This window comes from Camarhynchus parvulus, chromosome 3 (assembly GCF_901933205.1).
Source record: "Camarhynchus parvulus chromosome 3, STF_HiC, whole genome shotgun sequence".
Classification (NCBI taxonomy): Eukaryota; Metazoa; Chordata; class Aves; order Passeriformes; family Thraupidae; genus Camarhynchus; species Camarhynchus parvulus.
Window position 1 is genome coordinate 22,727,784 of NC_044573.1, and position 20,725 is coordinate 22,748,508.

General features: G+C 41.9%; 1 protein-coding gene across 7 annotated transcripts in view; it reads right to left on the reverse strand.

Moving 5' to 3' along the window:
- Window positions 1–20,725, reverse strand: part of TRERF1 (transcriptional regulating factor 1) — a 97,381-nt gene continuing 76,656 nt past the window's right edge. For 6 of the 7 annotated variants that reach the window (XM_030945958.1, XM_030945956.1, XM_030945960.1 and 3 more), the window contains 14 exons: window positions 18,466–20,100; window positions 17,837–17,886; window positions 16,953–17,103; window positions 15,772–16,020; window positions 12,002–12,368; window positions 11,394–11,454; window positions 10,528–10,667; window positions 9,728–9,831; window positions 8,455–8,530; window positions 3,617–3,705; window positions 2,671–2,784; window positions 1,797–1,985; window positions 1,162–1,370; window positions 1–528 (listed from right to left, as the gene is read on the reverse strand). In XM_030945958.1, coding sequence (XP_030801818.1) covers window positions 207–528; window positions 1,162–1,370; window positions 1,797–1,985; window positions 2,671–2,784; window positions 3,617–3,705; window positions 8,455–8,530; window positions 9,728–9,831; window positions 10,528–10,667; window positions 11,394–11,454; window positions 12,002–12,368; window positions 15,772–16,020; window positions 16,953–17,103; window positions 17,837–17,886; window positions 18,466–19,833 — 3,489 coding nt within the window. In that variant the 5' untranslated portion in view covers window positions 19,834–20,100 and the 3' untranslated portion in view covers window positions 1–206. The remainder of the gene's footprint in view (window positions 529–1,161; window positions 1,371–1,796; window positions 1,986–2,670; window positions 2,785–3,616; window positions 3,706–8,454; window positions 8,531–9,727; window positions 9,832–10,527; window positions 10,668–11,393; window positions 11,455–12,001; window positions 12,369–15,771; window positions 16,021–16,952; window positions 17,104–17,836; window positions 17,887–18,465; window positions 20,101–20,725) is intronic. The other variant, XM_030945963.1, reaches the window with a different exon arrangement.

A 20,725-nucleotide genomic window follows, 5' to 3' on the forward strand; every position in this document is an offset into this window, starting at 1 on the left:
AATATTTGTACCAATTATTTATTTCTTCCCCCAAAACACAAATTAATAAAAAAAAAGGGAAAAAAGCAGATTTTTTTCTAGACCTGGATAAAAGAATTATAATTTTCAACAGGTAGTTTACAATCAGTGGGAATAAACAAGCAGTCCAGGTTTCCTGATTGATCCATTCAGGGTGTGCTCAGTAGCTGTCTATCAAACAATTTTATTTACAACTCAGCATCATCCTGCAGTAGATCTGGATCTTCATCATCCAGTAAGAGGTCAGCACCCATGACTTCATTCTCTTCCATGACATCACCCAGATCCGGAACAACATCATCATCAATGTCACCAACATTTTCAACATGTTTAACCAAGCTCATGTGATCCAGGGGGATCAGACCATGCCCAGCTGGCCCAGTAGTTCTTGCAATAGTGGCTGCCATTTCTGCTGCTACAGCAGCTTTCTGGGCCTTCTGCCTTTGCTGTTCTTCTTGTTGTCGGTGAGTCTTCATATGAGCATTGCGGCTTTTGATTTTGAAAAAGACCCTAAATTTTAAAGGAAAAAAAAATCAGATTAAAATGCACTGCTTTTGATGAAATGAGCCAAAAAAGACTCAACAACTTATCAGTACATTTGCTTCCTTGTCCTGAAATAGAAGTCAGTGAAGTCTGCAATGCCATGGTGTGAATTTCAGGGACATATTACCAGATATATACATCCTGATGGTATCAAAATGGCCTACTCTGATTTTGCCAGAGGTAGTTTGTAGCTCCCACACCGGCTTCAGTATCTATGCACATCATAATTTTCCCTCTATCAGTTTCACAACCATCTTGCACAATGGGGAGAAAGTGAAGGATTACCACGATGGACAAACTCAAGAACAGAAACACAGAAAAAGTTGCCCACTGTCACATCCAAGTCAGTGATTAAGCAGGAAGCTGCAATATCAGATGTAAAAATTCTAGCAGGTAAGCGGGAAAGAGGAATAAGTACTGCAGGAGCATCCAAAATGTCATGCAAACCTATCTCTGACAGTTTTGGTAAGAGAACATATAATCTAGGGGGAAAACTTCTTCCAAGACAATCAGAGCAAAACACAAAGTTTGTTCACAGCACTGCTGGTCTGGAATCTAAAGAGGGAAAGGCGATGCTGTACTGCAGAGAGCCACACTTACTTGCCACACTCCTTGCAAGGAAAAATTGTGGTTGGGTCAGTCTCACCGCTCGTTGTGCTGTGGGCAGGTGAGCTCTTGATGGAGCAGTATCCGCTCTGCGTACCGGATTTCTGCTTGGTGCCGGGAATGGTGCAGCGCGTTTTTGTCACCTGGTTTGTACCTCCGTGAATGCGAGCGTGGCCATTCAGTGCTTGTCGGGAACTGAACACCTGCCAGGGAGCGGTGTGGAAGGGAGGGAAAAAAAGCACCCCAAGAAGTCACAAGGAAACACTGGAACTGCAGAAAGTAGGATGCTGAATGCATATCACAACAGAACAAGTGTACATATCTAATATGCACCATCTACTCGCTCAAATGGTGCTTGCTTTCAGCAATATCCCACTATAATTGAAGATAGTCACAATAAAACAAAGCAATGAGCTATTCTATTATTAAAGTTGTGTAACTTAATTGGAGCTGTTGCCATATAGTATTTCTAAATGGTTCATCATCTCAGAATTCAGTTTTCTGTACAGATCAAACTGCTTCTATTTTGTGGGGTGGGAATTAAAAGGAGTCAAAATCACAATTCACTAGTTTACACATATGACCACCACCACCACCCTCTCCCCATTAAGTATACCAAACTCACGTACAGCACCACAGTTTGGCATTTCACAGATGAAGGAGGATGAAGACAGTGAAAGACCCTGAACGGCAGGTAGATCTATAGGTCCAACAAGAGAGATTGCTGGTGGGTCAGGTGACTTCTGCATTTCCCTTTCTCCCTTTCTGTCTTCTTCGATCTCTTCATCTTCCTCTAACACTTCCTCTTCTCCACTTGTCTAAAACACACAGTGCATTTAAGGAACACTAGAAATATGGTCAGACAGCACTGGATAGTAAGACATACACAGTTCTGGAACAGCACATTGTTTAGTCAAGTGTGTTTCCCAGTATCACTGTTTCTTCCCATCCTGAATGAACTTCTGATCTTACTGGAGCTACCACCCCTTAATGGATAAGCTATAGCCCATAAAGCTTCTCTGCAGCGCTCAAGACAACCTCCATGTGTATTATGGAGCTGTGGCTCCAAAGATCTGCAGATTCCAGGTGCAGTGCTGTACTCCTGCCATCAGAAAGGCCATGTATGCTGTACTTGTGGTCAAGTTACTTTAACAAAACCCCAAAATGACCAACCAAAAAAACCCCAACCCACAAACCAACACATCCCAGGTGGTGTATGTACTGGAATACTACAGCAGCTTTTAGGAGCACACATGGGCACAAGTGTAATTTACAGGAGTTTCCCTGGACTACAGTTAGATAGTGCACTTTAATCTGGCTGCAGTCCAGCCAAACAAATCTTGGGGTAGCTGAGGTCACAAAATGTTCATACAGAACATAATTTAGAGTTATGGAATAATTTCTATTGGAAGATACCTATGTCACCTAATTCAACCTCCTCCTCAAAAAAGAACAAACAAAAATTATCAAGTGTTAAACTTCCTCATCTTCCTTTAGACTTACCAAGCATTCATCTCTTTTCTTCTCTAAGCGCGTTCTGTGTTTCCGTCCCAAACGCAAGATTTTCTTCCAGGTATAGTAGTATTCCACACATTGTGCAACTGTCTTAGACTTAACCTGCAGTTAAGGAATTGCAGAAATAGTCCCATCTTAATTTTCTGCTTTCATTCAACACAATTTTAATATATTCCGACAGGTAGGCTTTATTCCTCAAACATTCAAATGGATAAAAAAAAAGGCAGTTTGACTACAACAGGAATACTCTTGTAGAATAATTATTTTTAAGATTTTTTTTCAGTCAAATTTGTGTTGACTTTTTCAACTTCAGAAGATTTCTCTGGGATTCTCTAAACTCCAGACAGAAAATGACTCAGAATCTACTCTTGTAGCTCAGTTGTACAGTATCTCTGAGAGATCTAGGAATTAAGACTTGACTCACATAAATCCACATATTTTTCAACATTTGATCTAACAAGTAGGGTATTGTGACTTGAGATTTATAACCTTGTCTTTTCTGCTTTGTGGCACAACATGAAAAGTAAGCCCAAACATGTTTTCTCTTTATTAACAGGTTTCAACCCTTCCTGGCACCAGGCTCAATGCCAGTGACTCTGGTACCTTGTAACAAACTGCCAGAGAACACCAAGATGATAATGGAAAATCATACTTGTCCCACACATAAAATGCCATGATTTGGATTCCAGGTGTGAAAACTTTCACATGTAATAACAAGAGGAACAACTTTTAATTATTTGTAACTGTTTTTTACATGTATCTAATGCACAGGTACAACTAATGAATACACCACTCCTATCAATGTTCTTGTAACCACTGCTGCCTCTATGCCTGCAATCAGCTGGTCTGGCACTGGAGGGAAAATTAAGAGAAACAGCAGAGAACAAAAGAGGGAAAAAAACCCCAGCAAGTGACAGAACAGAAATAACCTTACCATTTTCTGTACAAATATGAAATCTTTGCTGTAGGTGGACAATGCCTCTCTGAACAGTCTCCTTTCTTGATGTGTCCATTTGTCAGAGCCTTAAAAAGAACATGAAATCATTATGAATGATAAAAACTCACCACCTTTATGCTGATGCTGTATCTGAAATGAGAACCAGAAGTCTCAAGCACATGTGAGTGATTGCTGCTACCCAAATACAAGCATGGTTGTACTGACTCAGACCTGAAGTCCATCTAACCAGTATTTGGTCTCCAGCAGTGGTGACAGGCAGTTGCCTAGGAAACAGTAAGATCAGGGCAAGCAAATACAAATGCCTCTCCCTAATTTTTCTTAACCTCTGATCATGTTGGGCACAGGGGATTTCCTGAGTCTGTTGCAATTTGCTTATTTAGTGACTACCCTTGTAAGTGCTGAGCCACTCTTCCTTTCAACCAAATAAACTTCTTGTACGCACAACATCCTTTGCCAAGGAGTTTCACAGATCAATGGACCCTCTGCATGAAGAGCCACCTCCCTTTCTTTCTTTCCTGGCTCCCAGTAGCTTCACTGGATGACCCTTCATTCTTCAAGTGGAGGAGAAAGTAAACCCAACCTTGACCATCACCTCCATGCTATTCAGAATTGTGTGCCCTTTCTATCACTCCCAAACATTTATTTGATCATTACTGCTGTCCCATAATGAACCTTTTCCAGTACTACAACATCCCTATAAAGACAAGAGGACCAGAAAGGCACACAGAAGTCGACATAAAATCCAGGCTTTCACAGTGGCATCACGATGATTTCTGTCCTCTTAATGCTTGATTATTTTTTTAGCTGTTGTAAAATACAGTAGATACTTCCTTAGAACGAGCATTACAATCCCAAACTTTTATTCTAATTGAGAAGTACCACTACAGAGCTCATAATTTCCTATGTAAGGATTGAATTGTTTATTCCCATGTATGCCACTTTACATTTGATGACACAGAAGTTCATATATCCTTTTGTTCTCCTTTTGTAAGATCCTTTTGGAGCTCTTCGCTTGCATGGTTTGGGATAAGACATTTAAATCCTCTGTGGCAGAGGTCACAAGGAGGTAAACACTGTAGCAATGTGCAATATGCACAAAGTGGTTTTTATAATTTAATGGAAGCTGTATATAAAACTTCTGAATATTGTTATTCTGTGTTTGGTCCCCTGGCCTAACTGCCCATGAAAATGTGAAATCAACATTTAAATTGAACTGAATTTATGCTTTCTCAATATTAGGCAAACAGAAGGAACACAGGATTGCTCTGCTGCATCAAAGCAATGTTCTGTTTGTTAGGAGTGGGCAGCATTACATACATTAAAGGAAGGATATGCAAGAAGTCATAATGTGGATGCCTTTGAAATTACTTACACTATGAGAAGATTCTACTTCAGTCTGAGAATTTTTGAAACATCTAAAACTTTTATGAAAAGAAATCCCTAATATTCCTGTCAGTGTTACTACTCTCCATAGAAATGCTTGCCTCTGCACTGATTTCAATTAACTTGGGTCTTGGCAGCACATATGGTATTCAACTCTTCAAGTTACTTTTGTCTTAAAAAATAGCAATATTATTAACTGCGAAGTTTTAGTTCAGCATCAGCTTCCAGGCTTACAAGCTCAGAGCAGGTATCTCACCACTTCCTTTATATGATGAAAACTACAAAATTAACTTTTCTGCAACCTGTTTTCTGTAGGCTCTTCCAGTACTGGATATAAGCATGCATTAGTTATTCCCACAGAGATTTACACTTAAAGCTCTCTTAAGCATGCACTGGCTTCAAGCCATGAGCTTGACTTATTCTGTTATCACCCAGAGATCTTTCTGCTGACACACTGCCTTTCTATCTTTTACCACCCTGAACCAGCATCATTCCCTTCTTACACAAGCTGTCAGTCATGAGCATTCACCCTCCCTTTGTGCAGGGGTAAATGCACTCATTCAATCCAGGAGGTTACTCTATTATTCCAAAACATAACTTTAAAAAGCATGACAACACGGGAGAGATTTTCTTTTTTTCTAGTCATTCTGCGCTCTTGCTTCTACCCCACCCTCTGAAAAAGACAACACAATAAAAATAATAACATGGAATCACTTCCATGAACTAATTTTGTTGTACACCTATGGAATATTTGGGCCTTGCATACTTTCCCCAATAGCTCTGGTATTAGCAGAGACCCTTATAAGATTATGCGGGTTAATTGGAAGTAACCTAATTAATAGAATAAATACTGTGTAGGAAAAGAAACAGAAGAAAAGCTGTTTTTAACTCTGGTTGCTGGGAAACCACTTTTGCTCTTGTTAGCTTGAGGGAGATATAGAGAACGTGCATAGAGAGAGATCTGCAATGCAGCAAAAAGAATTCGGGGCTTTAGAATACAGATCAAATTTTAAAGCTGCTCTTTATGTTTAGATATTTCTTCTACATTTTGTTTTACCTGCCATACTGTTTTTGCACTGACATTAAACTGACATATTTAACTGACATAAATATCTTCTACTCATTTGTGTGCTTTGGGCCCAATTTGTGGGTTTCAAGGGGGCTACATGTACACCCAGGGAGCCCCATGGAGAGGTAGCTGAAATCCACTATGCACAACATGTGCTGGGTCTGACCCACAGCCCTGTCACAGCATGTACAAGAAGCTTCCAGACTGCCTGAAGTGCCCTATGTCAGAGACCATCTCTCCTGCAGTTCTCACTGCAGAACTTCAGACCTGAGAAACTCCACTGTTCAAAGGAGAACAGTTCAAATGTTTGCAACAGTGCCCCTCTTGTATCAGGTGTGTGCTCCCTCTCTCCTCCTAAACACCATCCTGACAGATGGCAAAGTGTCAGGACAGAGATTAGGGTGTTCTTCCAAGGAGCCCTGGGTCAGCATGTCCAGCTCTCTTGGCACACACCAGAAAATCCTCAACTGTTACAAGTGGCTTCCTTCACAAGCCAACAAGTTTCAAAGATGAGGTATTTGCCTGTACTCTCATTCAAAGGCAATGCTAAGGATGAATTTGGGTGTCTGTTGTTTGTGGTATTCTAACAAGTTAATTCTCATGAGTAAGTGGCATGCTTTGTTTCAATGTATTCCACCTGTAAATGTGGTAAGCCTGAGAGCCATGATTTCTGAGTATGGAGCAGAAAACATGAAGTTATCCCAAACTGATGCCACTTGAAGTCACATTAAAGCTATTCATGGACTAGATTGTGAAAAATTCTCATATGCCTTGAGTGGCTGATTATCAATCAGAAATAAACTGTTATTCAAGAGCTGCTGCATAGTGCTAGAGCAATGCTGTCAATATAAGTTGCAATCACATGTTGCATGCAAAAGCATTAGAAAGTAGTGCTTTGTCTTGTTATTTTATGGCACTTAGATCCAGACTGGTGAGATTTTATTTCATGCTGTGATAAGCACAATCAAACTTTCTTTCCTGCTTAAGAAACAGGGATTCAAAGGTGTCCACAGATCTCAGTGCTATTTACCAAGGATTAGCATCATCTCATGTGAAAGATCAAACAAAGCAGTCTCTTGGCTCCTCCCTGAATCCCAATGAATTATTTTTGAAACTACAGTGAAGTTGCTTTAGTAAAGACTGTTCTTCCTCTGCCACACAGGCAGAAATTTCTTATCTGCTCTGCTAATTAGATTGTTTACTGATGAAGATGCTGTGGGATATCTCGTCATCTTCCTGCTCTCATGCCCTTGAACTGTCTCACACATATTTGGTGTCATCTCTTCAGGCAAGAGACCCTGATCAAAGTTCCTGGCTGATGGCTGATGTCCTCCTTCCCCATCCATTCCCATGTCCACCCTTTGGACTACAACAGAGCTGCAATCACAGGCACCAAGCACCTCCCTCAGACAAAACTGAAAACCTGACATTCACATTTGTTCATTATCAGCTACTATCAAACATGTTTCTGTTCTTGTTCGCAGGCCAAGAGGTTAAGGAGCTGCTTTACAAAGACTTCTTGTTACTTGGAAGTCTTTCCAGTGGGCTGCTACAGCTTGGAAGTAGACTGCTTCTATACTTACCTTGCACAGTGACTGTAACTGAATTGAGTACATGACCTTGGGCACTCTGACCGACTGACCACCAGGAGACTCTCTGCTTGTTTCCCATTGAGCCTGAACTGGAGATGAAGTTCTAGATGTCTTCTGCAAAACCCTATTCTGTGTCTCAGCAGCTGTTAGCCACTACAAAGCATTAAGCAATAGCATGGGGGGCTGCAGAGGCGAGACATTTGCCATCTCTGCTCAGGTGACACAACTGAATCCAAAGGCTTAACACCACATTTGTATTTCACACCAACCCAGAATTTTTTTACTAGATCCCCACACAGAGGCTCTGCAAGCAGCACTAAGATCCTGGTGAGAGTTACAGCACTGCCTCTTTGAAAGGATGCTTGTGATTATCACATTCATTTCTTGTGCACCAGAAGAAGCAGGCAGGATGGTAGATTGCTTATGTACCAGAAAATTAAGACACTAGTGACATAAAATTATAAATTAAAAATAGCAGCAGTTTTTAAAGGAGATGAAATTGTTAAATTTCAGTTTAAAAGAGAAAAATAATCACTCTAGGCAGTTTTAAATCCGTAGAATCCTACACAGCAACGTGGATGCAAAGCTTCTGTACATTGTCAGTCATGTATAAAACTGCTGAACTTGCAACAAACAACTCTGGGAGTACCCTTGGCACTGCCCACATCATCTCTATTAAATGGTGCCATCCCTGCAGCAGACAGCAGAGAGTGCAAGGTGGTGCCAGGCTTGGACTGTGGAACAGATAGAAAGATCTCAAGGAAACCTACCAGCATAGTGGTAATTTGACAAAGGATGACACTTCAACCTCACTGGCTTTCTCAACAGCAGCTTTTCAAGAGCAACCTAAATGAAAAGCAGGGAAAAACATAATTAGGGAAAGCAATCAGCTGTGGCATAAAACTGCATTTAGAAGACTATTTGGTATGAGGATATGAACTAATTTTCTCTCTTTTCTCTCTTCTGTCATATAAAATCACATCAAATTACTCCAAGGCCCATTAACACTGTACCTCACAGAAGAGCACCTAATGTGCACCTGTCCTGCCTTAATGAGCACAAATGTGACTATTACTTAGCAACTTCCAGCTCTTTCCCTCCCTTCTGCTTGCCACAAACAAATACATTTCTAGTGTTAGACTTGATAGTGTTAATTAATACTAATATTTAGTGGTTGGTTTGAAGCATTAATATTTATAGCATAAAATATTTTAGAATATCTGTGTAAGTCAACATCTGTCAAGAATGACTGCAAATATAGCTAATCGTCCTTCAGATCAGGAAACCAGAGGATTTATGGATCCCAAATTTTTTTCCCCTGAAAATGCATACTCTCTGTAAAGCAAATTCCACATCCTGACATTCTCAGACTTCTCAGATACAGCTAACAGAGCCCAAGGAAACTGGGACACAAGCTAAAACCCACTGTATTAGCCAATCCAGTGAGACTCATTCCAGCCCCATGTTTTGTTGCATTCGGTTTTATATTGACTTTCCAGGAACTGGTGCAAGAGGCCTTGCCTTTCCCTAACACTGGGTAAAATGGATGGTTTGCCTTAGTTAATAACATTCCCATCACTAAACTAATGCAAATATTTGAAATGCATTATTTATATAAGAACTGTGTTCAATTACCTCACAGTTCTGAACAAATAAGTAGATGTGATTGCTGCTCCAAAAAAAGGGTTTTTTTTATAAGGGCTAGAAGAGGACTAAGCTCTCTGTGACCAAATATAAAGCCTGTGAAATATCAGGGCTGGAGCAAGCACTGGGAGACATTCAAAGCCCCAAGGCTATAAACTAAGTAATCTTATCTATATGAAATATACAGTAAGCCTTCAGAGAGGCACTGCTTTGAAATTTAAATTTATTAGAGAATAAAGGGAAAAGTCATTCCCCAAAAATGTTACAGGATGTTTAAAGCATCATTTCAAATCAATCAGAAATCTTTTTTATATAACCATATCTAAATCCATTTAATAAAGCATGCTAATTTATCTGCAGAAGAGGATCATATCTCCCCTTTCAGCTTTTTTATCTTACCATAATATCTCCTTTTGCTTCAAAGAGAGAGTGCAAAGCGTATTCTGAGTTAGTTCCTCCACCAGGTAACACACTGGAACAGCTCATATTTAAAAGGTCTTCCACTGTCAGAAACAAGTCAACATTTTACTGCTAATACAGTAGCCTGTCAGTCAAACATCTGGAGCCAAGGATGCTGTAATGCCCCTCAAAGACTACATAGTTCAGGGCAGCAGATTCTTTCACATTTTTTCTCCTCAACATCTCATCTACTTGTTTTAGGATCACTGAGAAGAGGATGTAACAGAACCCAAGATTGGGGTGGGACAGGCTATCCAGAGCCAGAGATCTGCCTGTGAGGCAATGACTTGCACACACCAGTGACATTGCTGTGCCAAGGAGGCTCCAGCCAGGGTGGAGAAACAGAATGAACCATGTTAGAAGCAGGAAAAAATTCTGCTCAGGACTGGTAGAACCCACCAAGCCTGCCACATTTCCTGTCAACTATGGTCACAGGACAGGCCCAGGATGCATCAGCTGCCTCTCAGCTGCCTTTACCAGGCAGTTCAGTACCCAACTTCCCAGCAATGACCTTTCCCCCTTGGCTACAGAAAATCATTAATCCAGACTTCCCTTTAAATGCCACCATATAATGCTGTTGCTCTGAACCTATACCATGTAGTTCTAGTCTTTTGCTCTGCACTCTCAGCAATTAATATTCTCTTGAACATTTTGTTCAATATAGACACAAGAAATCAATGTGTATTTCTTCAACAGGCACAGGCTGATGTAGGAACTTCCAAAATGGCAAGTCATTGTACCTCTTTGTTGGAAGACTTTGTTCTCCAGTTCTGGCCATGGTTTCCAAACCAAAGTAGCCTTGTGCACATCTTTCTCCATTAGCAATCTGTCCTGCAGCTCAGGAATGTCAGCCTGGAACCTGGACCCAATATTGATTCGCCTATAAAGAAGAATAAATAAATAAGTATTCAACTACACCATGTGTAGAAAATACAAAAGTCAAATTAGCGTTCACTTTATTTCCAACAAAACTTTTATTGCACTGAAGTGGCAGGAAATTGTGTCAGATTGCTTTACGCAATGCTTTACTCCCAGTGGGATAAGTATTTTGAATACTAGAGAGAACTGATCTCTTGGGGAAAAACAAAAATTTCAATATGCAATTTGAGCCATACTGAGACATCATACCTTAGGGACAACGCAAGCTAATTTATATGCATGACTAGCAAAGAGGCTAGACATCAGAAACAGCAAATTTCTGTTCCACAGAGAATGGTACTCTTCAGCAGAGAGCAAAAAGAGCCATTACTGCTGAGGGACAATCCTGTCTGCACTTTGCCATGGGGAACCTACCAGGTAACATCACCGCTCCAAAGCTCCACTCATATAATATATATATATATATGTCTACAAAAGCAAGAGTACTGGATTGGCACATTTTCCTCACAGTACTCTTCCCAGCCATCACCTACTTTGAGCCATGACACCTAAATTTTCCACAGCCACTTTGCTCCAAGTGTCCTTAGCCACCATCCACAGAAATATTAAATGCATCCAGCCCAACATGATTCCAATACTTCCTGCCTGGTTCAAAACACTTCAGGCCACGGGCTCTAGGTTGGAGCTAATCTATAAAAGCAGTGACAAAAAATATTGTTTTTCTTACGGTTCAACAGTCTGTTCTCCAGGCCCAGGCGTCACCGGAATGACACTTCCATCAATACTATCTGAAACAGAGATTGGAATTTGAGTATTGCTGTTTCACTGCTGGTGACCCTCCCAGGCTGCACTGCCACCTCCCTACTAACACCAACATTACTCAGCCTATGATGCAAAAACGACCCTTTATCGATACTTAGAAACGGTCTAAATTTTTATACGTAATAGAAATGTCTGACCTTGCAGAGGTTTCTACTGCCCTGATTCTGAGTGATTACACACCTTTTCTTGTGAAGTACTGAACAACAAATACTTAACATGAACCCCATGTCTCAAACTAGGTCTTTTTCTTCCACTTCAGAAGGCCCAGATGTAATGAGAGGCAAGGTGGTCCCTTCTTGAGGCAGACCACATGTGGAATGATCACAGCCTCACTGGCAGATTAGACTCCTCTATTCCCTTCATGCCTTAACTTTGCAAAATCCAAGGCAAAACTGCCACTAAAAGGTACTTTTGCTGTGAAGTAGCAGAACTGGCCATGCCTGTGAGCATACACAAAACCTGTCAGTGTGGTGACAGGAGAAGAGAGGACAGTGGTGTGAATGCAATACTTACTAGACCGACACAGGAGCACCCGAGGAGTGGGTGTCAGTGGAGTAAGCGGCAGCTGAGTGTGGGATGTGCTGTGGGAAGTGAGAACACTGCTGAAGAGGCCAGAGCCTTGCCGGACAGGACTGAGCATCGGCGGCGGAGTGTAGGGGGGCAGCTCGTGTGTGCGGTCCAGCAGGTGATCCCCCAGAATGCGGGGAGAGCGGAGCTGGCTCTGGTACAGAGTGGCACCCGAGTGGGACATGCTGAGGTTGAAGGAAGGAGGAGGTATGAAGAGAGGTTCGGGTCTGTGCCGATACTTCTTCTTGTCCTGCAACGGTTTGAAGTTTTCTTCTGATTTTACAGCACTTGGATGAGGTTTTTTGCTAGTTTCCTAAATGAAAGCACAGAGAATCTTATCATTCAGGCATGTTTAAATGTGGTTTGCACCCAATCCTCTACAGCTCTGGGCAATAGCCACAGAAAAGCTGTCACCACTAGCCACTATATTCAGTACCACTATAATAACCCTGGGCAGTACTCTACCTGGCACCACACAGAAACCTGAAGAGAGTGAGAAAAAACAGGACAAATTACCCTTCACCTCCAGCAGCAAGCCCTCTGGGTCAAGGTAGGGCTGAGCCACCGAGTCAGACATGGAGAGGCTGCTGTCAACTTATGAAAATGCAGAGAACACCTCTCCCAGACCACAAGTCTCCCAGACCCTTTTTACGCTACCCAGACACTCTGGGCACTTTTATTTGCACTGAACACACACACAGGCTGGTGGGAGATACTTCATTACCCAGGCACAATTTACTAGAAACTTTATATGAGAGGTTTTCTAATGCATTTGTTTAGTGAGACCAGAAGGACACATGAGCTCAGTGAAATTACTGCAGTACTCAGTAGCAGGAAAGGAAGAAAAATGTAATAAATTCAAATTCTTTGCCTCTTATCACTACATTCCCATCAGCTTGATTACAGTCCAGCTGCAACAAATCTTGAACTTAACTCTCTCCTCCTTCCTTGGAGAAAAAAGGGTAGTAGATGACCACTTGGGAAATTCACACACTGTTAACATGCCCAGACTTCTAGAATTTGAATGTTAAAAATAATTTAATAACAAATCCCTAGAGCATACAGAAGCAGAAGGCACAGAATTTATGCAAACCTGGAATCTGGATTTCTTGGGGGAGTGGGGATAAGGTAGGAAGAAAAAGGTCCTCAGGTTGTTCTTTAAGAACATACAGCAGTTGGTAGATGAACACAGTATTATTAAATGTACTGCTTTTAGGTACTTAGGCTGTAGGCCATCTTTGGAAGCAGAAGAAAATTCTGACAGCGTTACTCCAGAATGTCTGCATCATCTTGTAAATTATAATACTACATAAAGCAAATTACTACAATGTATGTTTAGACAACATGTATCTTTATACCATGGGTGGTTCTTGAGAATCACATTCACCCAATAAAAATCATGTTAAACAAGCATTAGCACTGTCACCCTTTATCCCTTATGTTAATAAGTTCCAGCTTGAGGAAATGTTTTTGATTACAGAGGTCCTGTCCTCTTTGTTAGACCATGGCTGCATCCTCTCCAACAGCTGTTGACATTTTTTTCCTCTGGAAAAAAAAATTACTTTTGGAAGGGTTTTGCTTCTGCAGGGAAGAAAATGCAGCTTTGCAGAGGATTTTTTTTGATAACAGACATTCAGAACAGTGAAAGCTACCTGTAATGACAGATAAAGTCCATCAAGATGGTGAACATTTAGTGTTCATACAGGAGAAAGGGGGAAAAACCCTAAACTCAAGGGAAAAATATCCAAACAACCCCAAACTTAAAAAAGAGACCCAGCAGGCCATGTCTTTGATTAAGTGCTCATTCTGTTCTGCTCTCCAAGCTTGAAAGAGCTGGTACTCCCTTCTCACAAGTGTAAAGCAAACCAATGCAACATCTCAGAAATCCTAAACACCTCCATCACCTAGAGCATACCCATGCCAACACTTTCAGAAAAGGTCACATTGAGCAGTAAAGGAGACAGTGGTGTCCATGGGTTCTCAGTGCACTTGCACCCCTGAAGAACCACCCTACTTTTCTGAAGTTCTAGTAACTGATTCCCATTATCCAAGACAGAATGCATACTTTTGGGTCCTGCTGCTGCACCTTGATAGATCCACTCTGGACAGATCCTTATGGACGTACTTGACTGCTATCCTCACCTCACCATCCTGTAGCCTTGCTGAATGTTTAGTTCCTTTTCACTGTTGCATTTTACTGATTCCTTGAGTTTTGTGGGAGCTTTTCTGGACAGCTCAAAGCACAGAATAAATAAATGCAGCACAGCTTCAATTCTCTGGTATTAAAAAAAAAATCCCTCTCCAATGGCACAATCTCTTTACAGAACAGGAAGAAACTGTGGATCTTTTGATCTTTTAATGTTTCCAATGCTACTGCTTATATAAAAGATAGGGTCCAGAGAGGGAACTGTGTGAGTTTGGTTTGCTTGGGCAATAACAAAGACCACAAGCATAATTTTGAAGGAATGAATGTGCATTTTGCCAAACACTGGCAGATTTAATCACAGTCACTTTATATATGTTGCAGAAATACACAAGTCCAAGCCACCTACTCTGGTGTCTCTAGAGAAGATCTCCCACTCAGAACTTGAGGATTCAAAAAAGACTGTCCCTATTCTTTAGAGGAACTAGAAATAGAAATGAAGAATTCTACTGCTGAGTTACTAAATATTGTGAAATGACAGCTTTCACAGTAAAGTGGAAGTTTATATGTAAAACCTCTGTCTTAAAGGAAGAGAGGAAAGATTTCATATATACATGTATATATTAATATATATTTAAAATTAGTGGATATGTCTGAATGAAGAGTCAGGAGTGAATATTGTAAGGAGTCATCCATGCTGGTATAATGCTGATTCCTCATTTGTCCATCAGCCTCACATGGAGAAGGAAAGTCAAAAATATCACAAGGATATTTCTCTGCATTATACAGATAATACCATACAGTACTTATACTCCCCAGTAATCCCTTATCATGGCATAGTCTGCCAAAATGGATTTGAAGGAATGAGCGGAATCCATTTCTACACCGGAACACGAAATAAATATTGCTTGCTCCAGGACTCCTTCAGGAAAATCATAATGAGCATTCGCACATCTCATTCAAGCACTCATCAATTCCTTGTGCTGCCTGACCATTTCAGTTTTATAAGCGAAATGTAAGCACTAAGCAGAGCTCTTTTTCCTGTATCAGAAATCCCAGTGATTAACCCTTAGAGCTGATGCAGGCAGGGAAAAAGGGAAAAATTACTTCACTGCAGAACTCCGAGTTTCATATTGCTTAGAGCACACACTCTAAGCACTGCACTCTCTTTGGCTGAAATGAGAAGCACATATATCTGACTTCAGAAAACAGGAAGAAATAAAACTGCCGGTTTTAAGCAATAACGTAACAATGAAGCAGCCTGAAAAGGAAAAAACAAAACCAGTAAAAAGATAGTAAATCCCTTTGTTCTAGTGGGATGAAAGAATATCACGTTCCAATTTCAAATTATTTGTTTTCAAGTGAGATCTTGATTCCTCAGCAAAGGAAAATTAATATTTTTACATGATTGAAGAAGAAATGCTCTGATGCTACAGGACTTTTTTTATTTATTAGGAATCATAAAGATTCCAGAAAATATTCTAAAATACAGATGTTTTAGAAAGTAGCAGCACTGAAAGCAAAGGGATTTAACAAGCACAGGACAGTTAGTGGCAAGAAACACAGCACTCACAGAGGATGAGCAGGGGTTGGCCACTTTTGGACTGCACGGTGGAGAGTAAGTCATCTTCACGAGAACGGGCATCTCGTCATCTGACACAGAGTTGGCAGGCTTGTCTGTGACTGTGGCACTGCTGGCAGAGGGCTGCGTGCTGGGCTCAGGTGACAGAAGCTTTACAGGGACAGACACTGGCATGACGATGGGCGCGAGGCCATCCACCTCTTTAGACAGCGGCTGCTGTGGTGGTTTCTCTCCTTCATCCTGCACAGACAATTAAAGGCTTTCAGCCCAGGGAGGGAGCGCTGCTCTGCATCGATGCACCACGCAAGGTGTGCACCGTGGCTGAAAAGAAGTGGCCAGGGTTACAAACACACAACAGTGTTCCTTCTTGGGACTCCTGCTTTGCCTCAAATGAAGTCAGCAGGTTACTTGTGACTCCTACACAGGATTCAGTCTTGGTGACAAATAATCACCTGCAGCATCTTTGAAAGGTAACTTCCAGGAGGGGAGACAAACATGTCTCTTTTTATTGCTATAAACACAGAATTCTCCATCACCCAACTGAAAACAAAAGCACAAACTCTGGAACTCTGGTAGCTTTTTGCCCTCCTATGGTATTCCCTGTTAGGACAGAATTTCTAAAATATCAGGATAAAGACTGACTGACAGGGCAAGTTATTTTTATGCAGAACAACTCAAACACATTTTTGGTTTGGTATTTGTTGATACCTATTACAACTAAAACACTTTGGAAGAAAGCTGTCAAAGATTCAACAATTCTGCTCCTCCAGTGAAAGCCTGGGAAGGCTTCCAATAAATATTCCTTAGTCATCCAAGTAGTTAAAATGAAAATAAGGAAGACTTGATGTTCCTGGTATTTCTAATATAATAAACAAACATGAGGAGGAAAAAAATTAGACATTCCTGACATGACTTGGTAGGGTGCTCTGTAATGTGCAGAGAAACAGAGAAGGACAAATACTGATCTGTCCTCCACCACTGCCTCTATCTTCAAAACAAGACTTCTGGCCTACAAACTAACAGAATTATGTGCATTTCTGCTTCCATGGGGTATGACATAACAAAACAGTGCTGAGAAGAACAAGTTTTGACAGCAAAGCAAAGCATGGCAAAGCAAGCAAACATCAACACAAAAGGACTGTGCCAAATACTGAAGTTAAATGGACTTCTACCTGTTTGAAGTTAGGAGATGCTCTTACTCCTCCGTGTGACCTCATGTGACCATTTAGAGCAGGCAAACTCTTAAATTCCTTCAAGCATATTGAACACATTAGCTTGCTCTTCGCATCAGCTCTCTCAGGAAGTGTTTCTCTGTTCTGGCCACTATTTTTATTTTCATTTTTTTAAAGCATGGAACAGAAGAAAAAACATTAGTTTGGCATGTTCCCTTTGTTGCAGAGGGAGCTTTTTTAATCAAGGAAGTTTATAAAATTTTACAGTTAGATGGTAATGAAGTCACAAGTAAGTACATGGTGACTGCTGTGGAATGCATGGCCAATAACCTAGATCAGCTGCTCCCAAGATGGGGAGAAGGGAATTTTTGAGCAGGACATGCTCATCAATATAGAAAATCTGAGACCCATGAGATCTACCATGAGAGACCTGCATTTCCCCACTTGTGACAGCAATTAACAAGTACTTGGACATAATGCCTCTAATTTATGGTAGGCAACCATGCTGACAGACACCTTGGCCCTTCAGAGGTGTGACCTTAAGAAACAAACAGAAGATCTCTGCTACCAAAGACACAAATCCAGACCAGACAGCATCCCTTTTCTTATAAATGCAACACTGGAGCTCCCCTGCTTCTGGTTTTTCTTTGGTTTCCTTCCTTTTTTTTTTTTAATTAATATAAAGAAAGTATTTATTTGAGTCTATTGCTATGGGTGGGATGCTGAAAATCATACAAACTTAAAAATCAGAAAGCACAAAACTAAAGGTGTTTCTAGAAGAGCAACAATTATTACACACCCAGACTGTATGTTTTTCCCTCTAAATACAGATCTCCTTTGCATTTTTCATATTTTATTAGAAAGACAGAATCTTTTTAAAATACCTTTGTTCTGGGGACAGTGGCTGCAGTCTACCATCTGACAGTTGCACCTGCTTTCAAAACAGGAGAATGGAAAAGAGAGGAAAAAGTTGAGAAACTAACTTTTCAGGAAATATTGTGTAAATGAAGGTACTCACAGCATTAAGTCTGAATTTTACATACAATTTTACTGCTACTATAGTTGAGAGCCAGACATCAAATCTGCCCCTGTGAGCACTGCTAGCTCAAGTTTTCTTCCCTCACCTGCTGTTTGAAGCCTTTGCTTTGACCCAGAAGCACTACTTTTGGAAACAGAGTTGACTAACTGCTCCTGAACAACTGAGCCTGCAGTGCTGAAAAATGAGCAGGAAGGCTTTGCTTTAACTGGGTCCCTCCGTCCCAGAAACTGAGGCAAAACTTCCCAAAGCCTTTCACAAGGAGAGCAGCAGCCTCGCAGCCACAGTTCTGTGCTGCTGCCAACCCTGAGCTGTAGATCAAAGTCTGGTAATGAAGTTTCCCAATAGTTCCCCATTCCAGAGATGCCCACAGCTCACATCCTAACCTCCTGCCTCTGCCGAAACTGCTTAGTTTCCACACTTTGCTACTCTTCTGCAAACAAATCTGGCTGGGCATGGATCTAAAACACCACCTACCTGAGGCCACGTGGCGCTGGGAGAGTCTTGCTGAGAGCTTTTGTTGTTCAGATGAACTCCCAGGGGTGGCAAAAGAGTTCGATGAGGCACAGCATTACCTACAGAATTCATCTCCTGCCGTGCGGGATCCTCGGCGCTCTCTGGTGGAGTGAGGCCAACGTGGGAGTTCAGGGATGGCACTCTGCTCTCGCTCAGGTACTGCTTCTGCTGCTCTTGCTGCTGCAGTAAACTCTGGGGGTACAAGTGCCTGTACTGTTCGTGGGGATCCTGGAAGCAATACTGAGGCACTGCTCCCAGCTGGATAAGCTGCACAGGATGACCGGGATCCTGAGAGTACTGGTGTGGCTCATGCATAGTCTTTGGATCGGCTTCCCTGTGATACGGAGGAAGCGGCAACTGCATCTGCTGCTGCTGCTGCTGCAACTGCTGCATGACAGGTTGTGTTTGGTAATACTGAGCGATCTGCACAGGACACTGCCGCTGCTGCCGAGTTGAGGGCTGCTGCTGCATCTCCTGGATCGAGAGCCGCTGGTGTCCCTGCTGGGGCTGGCCGTAGTACTGAGGCTGCTGCAGGTGCTGCATCTGCTGCGGCAGGAGCTGCTGGGACTGCATCTGCGGAACGTGTGCCTGTCCCTGCTGGAACGCAGAATGCATCTGCATCTGTGATAAGTGCTGCTGGTAGTCGTAGTACAGCTGTTGGTGCTGCATGACTTGCATTTGTTGCTTTTGCTGTGTGCTTGCAAAATTCTGGTGCGTTTGCTGTGGCACTGGTTGGTATCTTTGTACGGTGGAAGCTACGGGCTGTTGCTCGACCGCCGGCTTCTGGGACAGCAGCTGCCGGAGCGCACTGTCACCAGAACTATCCACCATCGAAGACTCAGTGTGCAGAACCTGAGCCATGTTGTTGACTTGAATTCTCAGATTTTGGTTAGCAAATACTTGTGTAAAGGAGTCCAATTTGTGCAGGACCCCACTGGTAATTTTTTGCGACCGGTTTTCGCTGGGTTGCGGGTAAGAATATTGGTATCCGTCATGGGACTCCCCCTGCCCGAGGGGGCTCCACATTGAGCTTTGATTATTCAAACTGTTCCTTGCTGGGACGTGGTTTCCTGAGCCAGAATGTGTCCAACTGGTTTGTCTAGATGTATCCATCGACCCAAGACTTTTTGAACCTACAGGCAAAGCTATACTGTCCCTTGAATCTTGGGGAAATGGAGGGGAGAGGGGGGACGCCTGGGGAGCATCCATAACAGATGTCCCATAGCTATGATTCAGAGATGGAAGGGAGTTCATTTGGTGTTGTTCGTAGTACAAGTTCTCGTTGTTGTTGGCAGTATGATTAGTTTTATACAATTGCTGGTCCCCCATTTTTGGTCACTTCTGTTCCAAACTTACAGGCACACAAACCATTGAAATCTCTATGAACCCTGAGATAGCTGAGTGAGGGGAAGGGAGGGGAGGGGAGAAGAAGCTAGAATTACTTAAAATTCAGCATGTCCATGCGCATCACAAGGACTGAAATTTCCTCCAGTCTGTCAGTAATTCCAATCTCAGACTCGATGTTGTTTCACATCTTCAATGAATGGACCACAGCACAAATCCTACACAGATCAGTAAGTTCAGTGTGCCAAGCACCTGCAGAGTAAGAGAAAGACAAGGTAAGTGCTGGCTCTTTCCATAAACTGTTATTGTTATTGCCTCAAAGGAAACTGTAAAATCTTCTCGTTTGAAATACATAATCAGATGCAAAATTGTAGCAGCTGGGCTATTTCAGAGCAGTTAGATTACTTCATCTCATCCTGTTATCCTGCCTCTCCTCTAGGGCTCCGATAAAATCATTCTGCCAAACCAATAAAAGCTTATTCTTCAAAACTGTCTTTTCCCATAAAGAATACAAACATTCAAGCAGTTTTAGTCAGCCATATACTGTGCTCTCATGACTAGTTTTAGTCAGTTGACTATCAAGGCAAGTCGAAGACTCACAAAATCACAAAATGGTTGGGGTTGGAAGGGACCTCTGCAGATCATCTCTGCAAACCCCTTCTAAAGCAGGTTCACCCATGCATATATCCAGAGGAGACTCCACAACCTCTCTGTGCCTGTTCCAGTGCTCTGACACCCTCAAAGTAAGGATGGATAGATCATATTTAGATGGAACTTCCTGTGTTTCAGTTTGTGCCCACTGCCCCTTGTTCTGTTGCTGGGCACCAATGAAAAGAGCCTGGCTCCATCCACTTGACACCTGCCCTTAAGATATTTC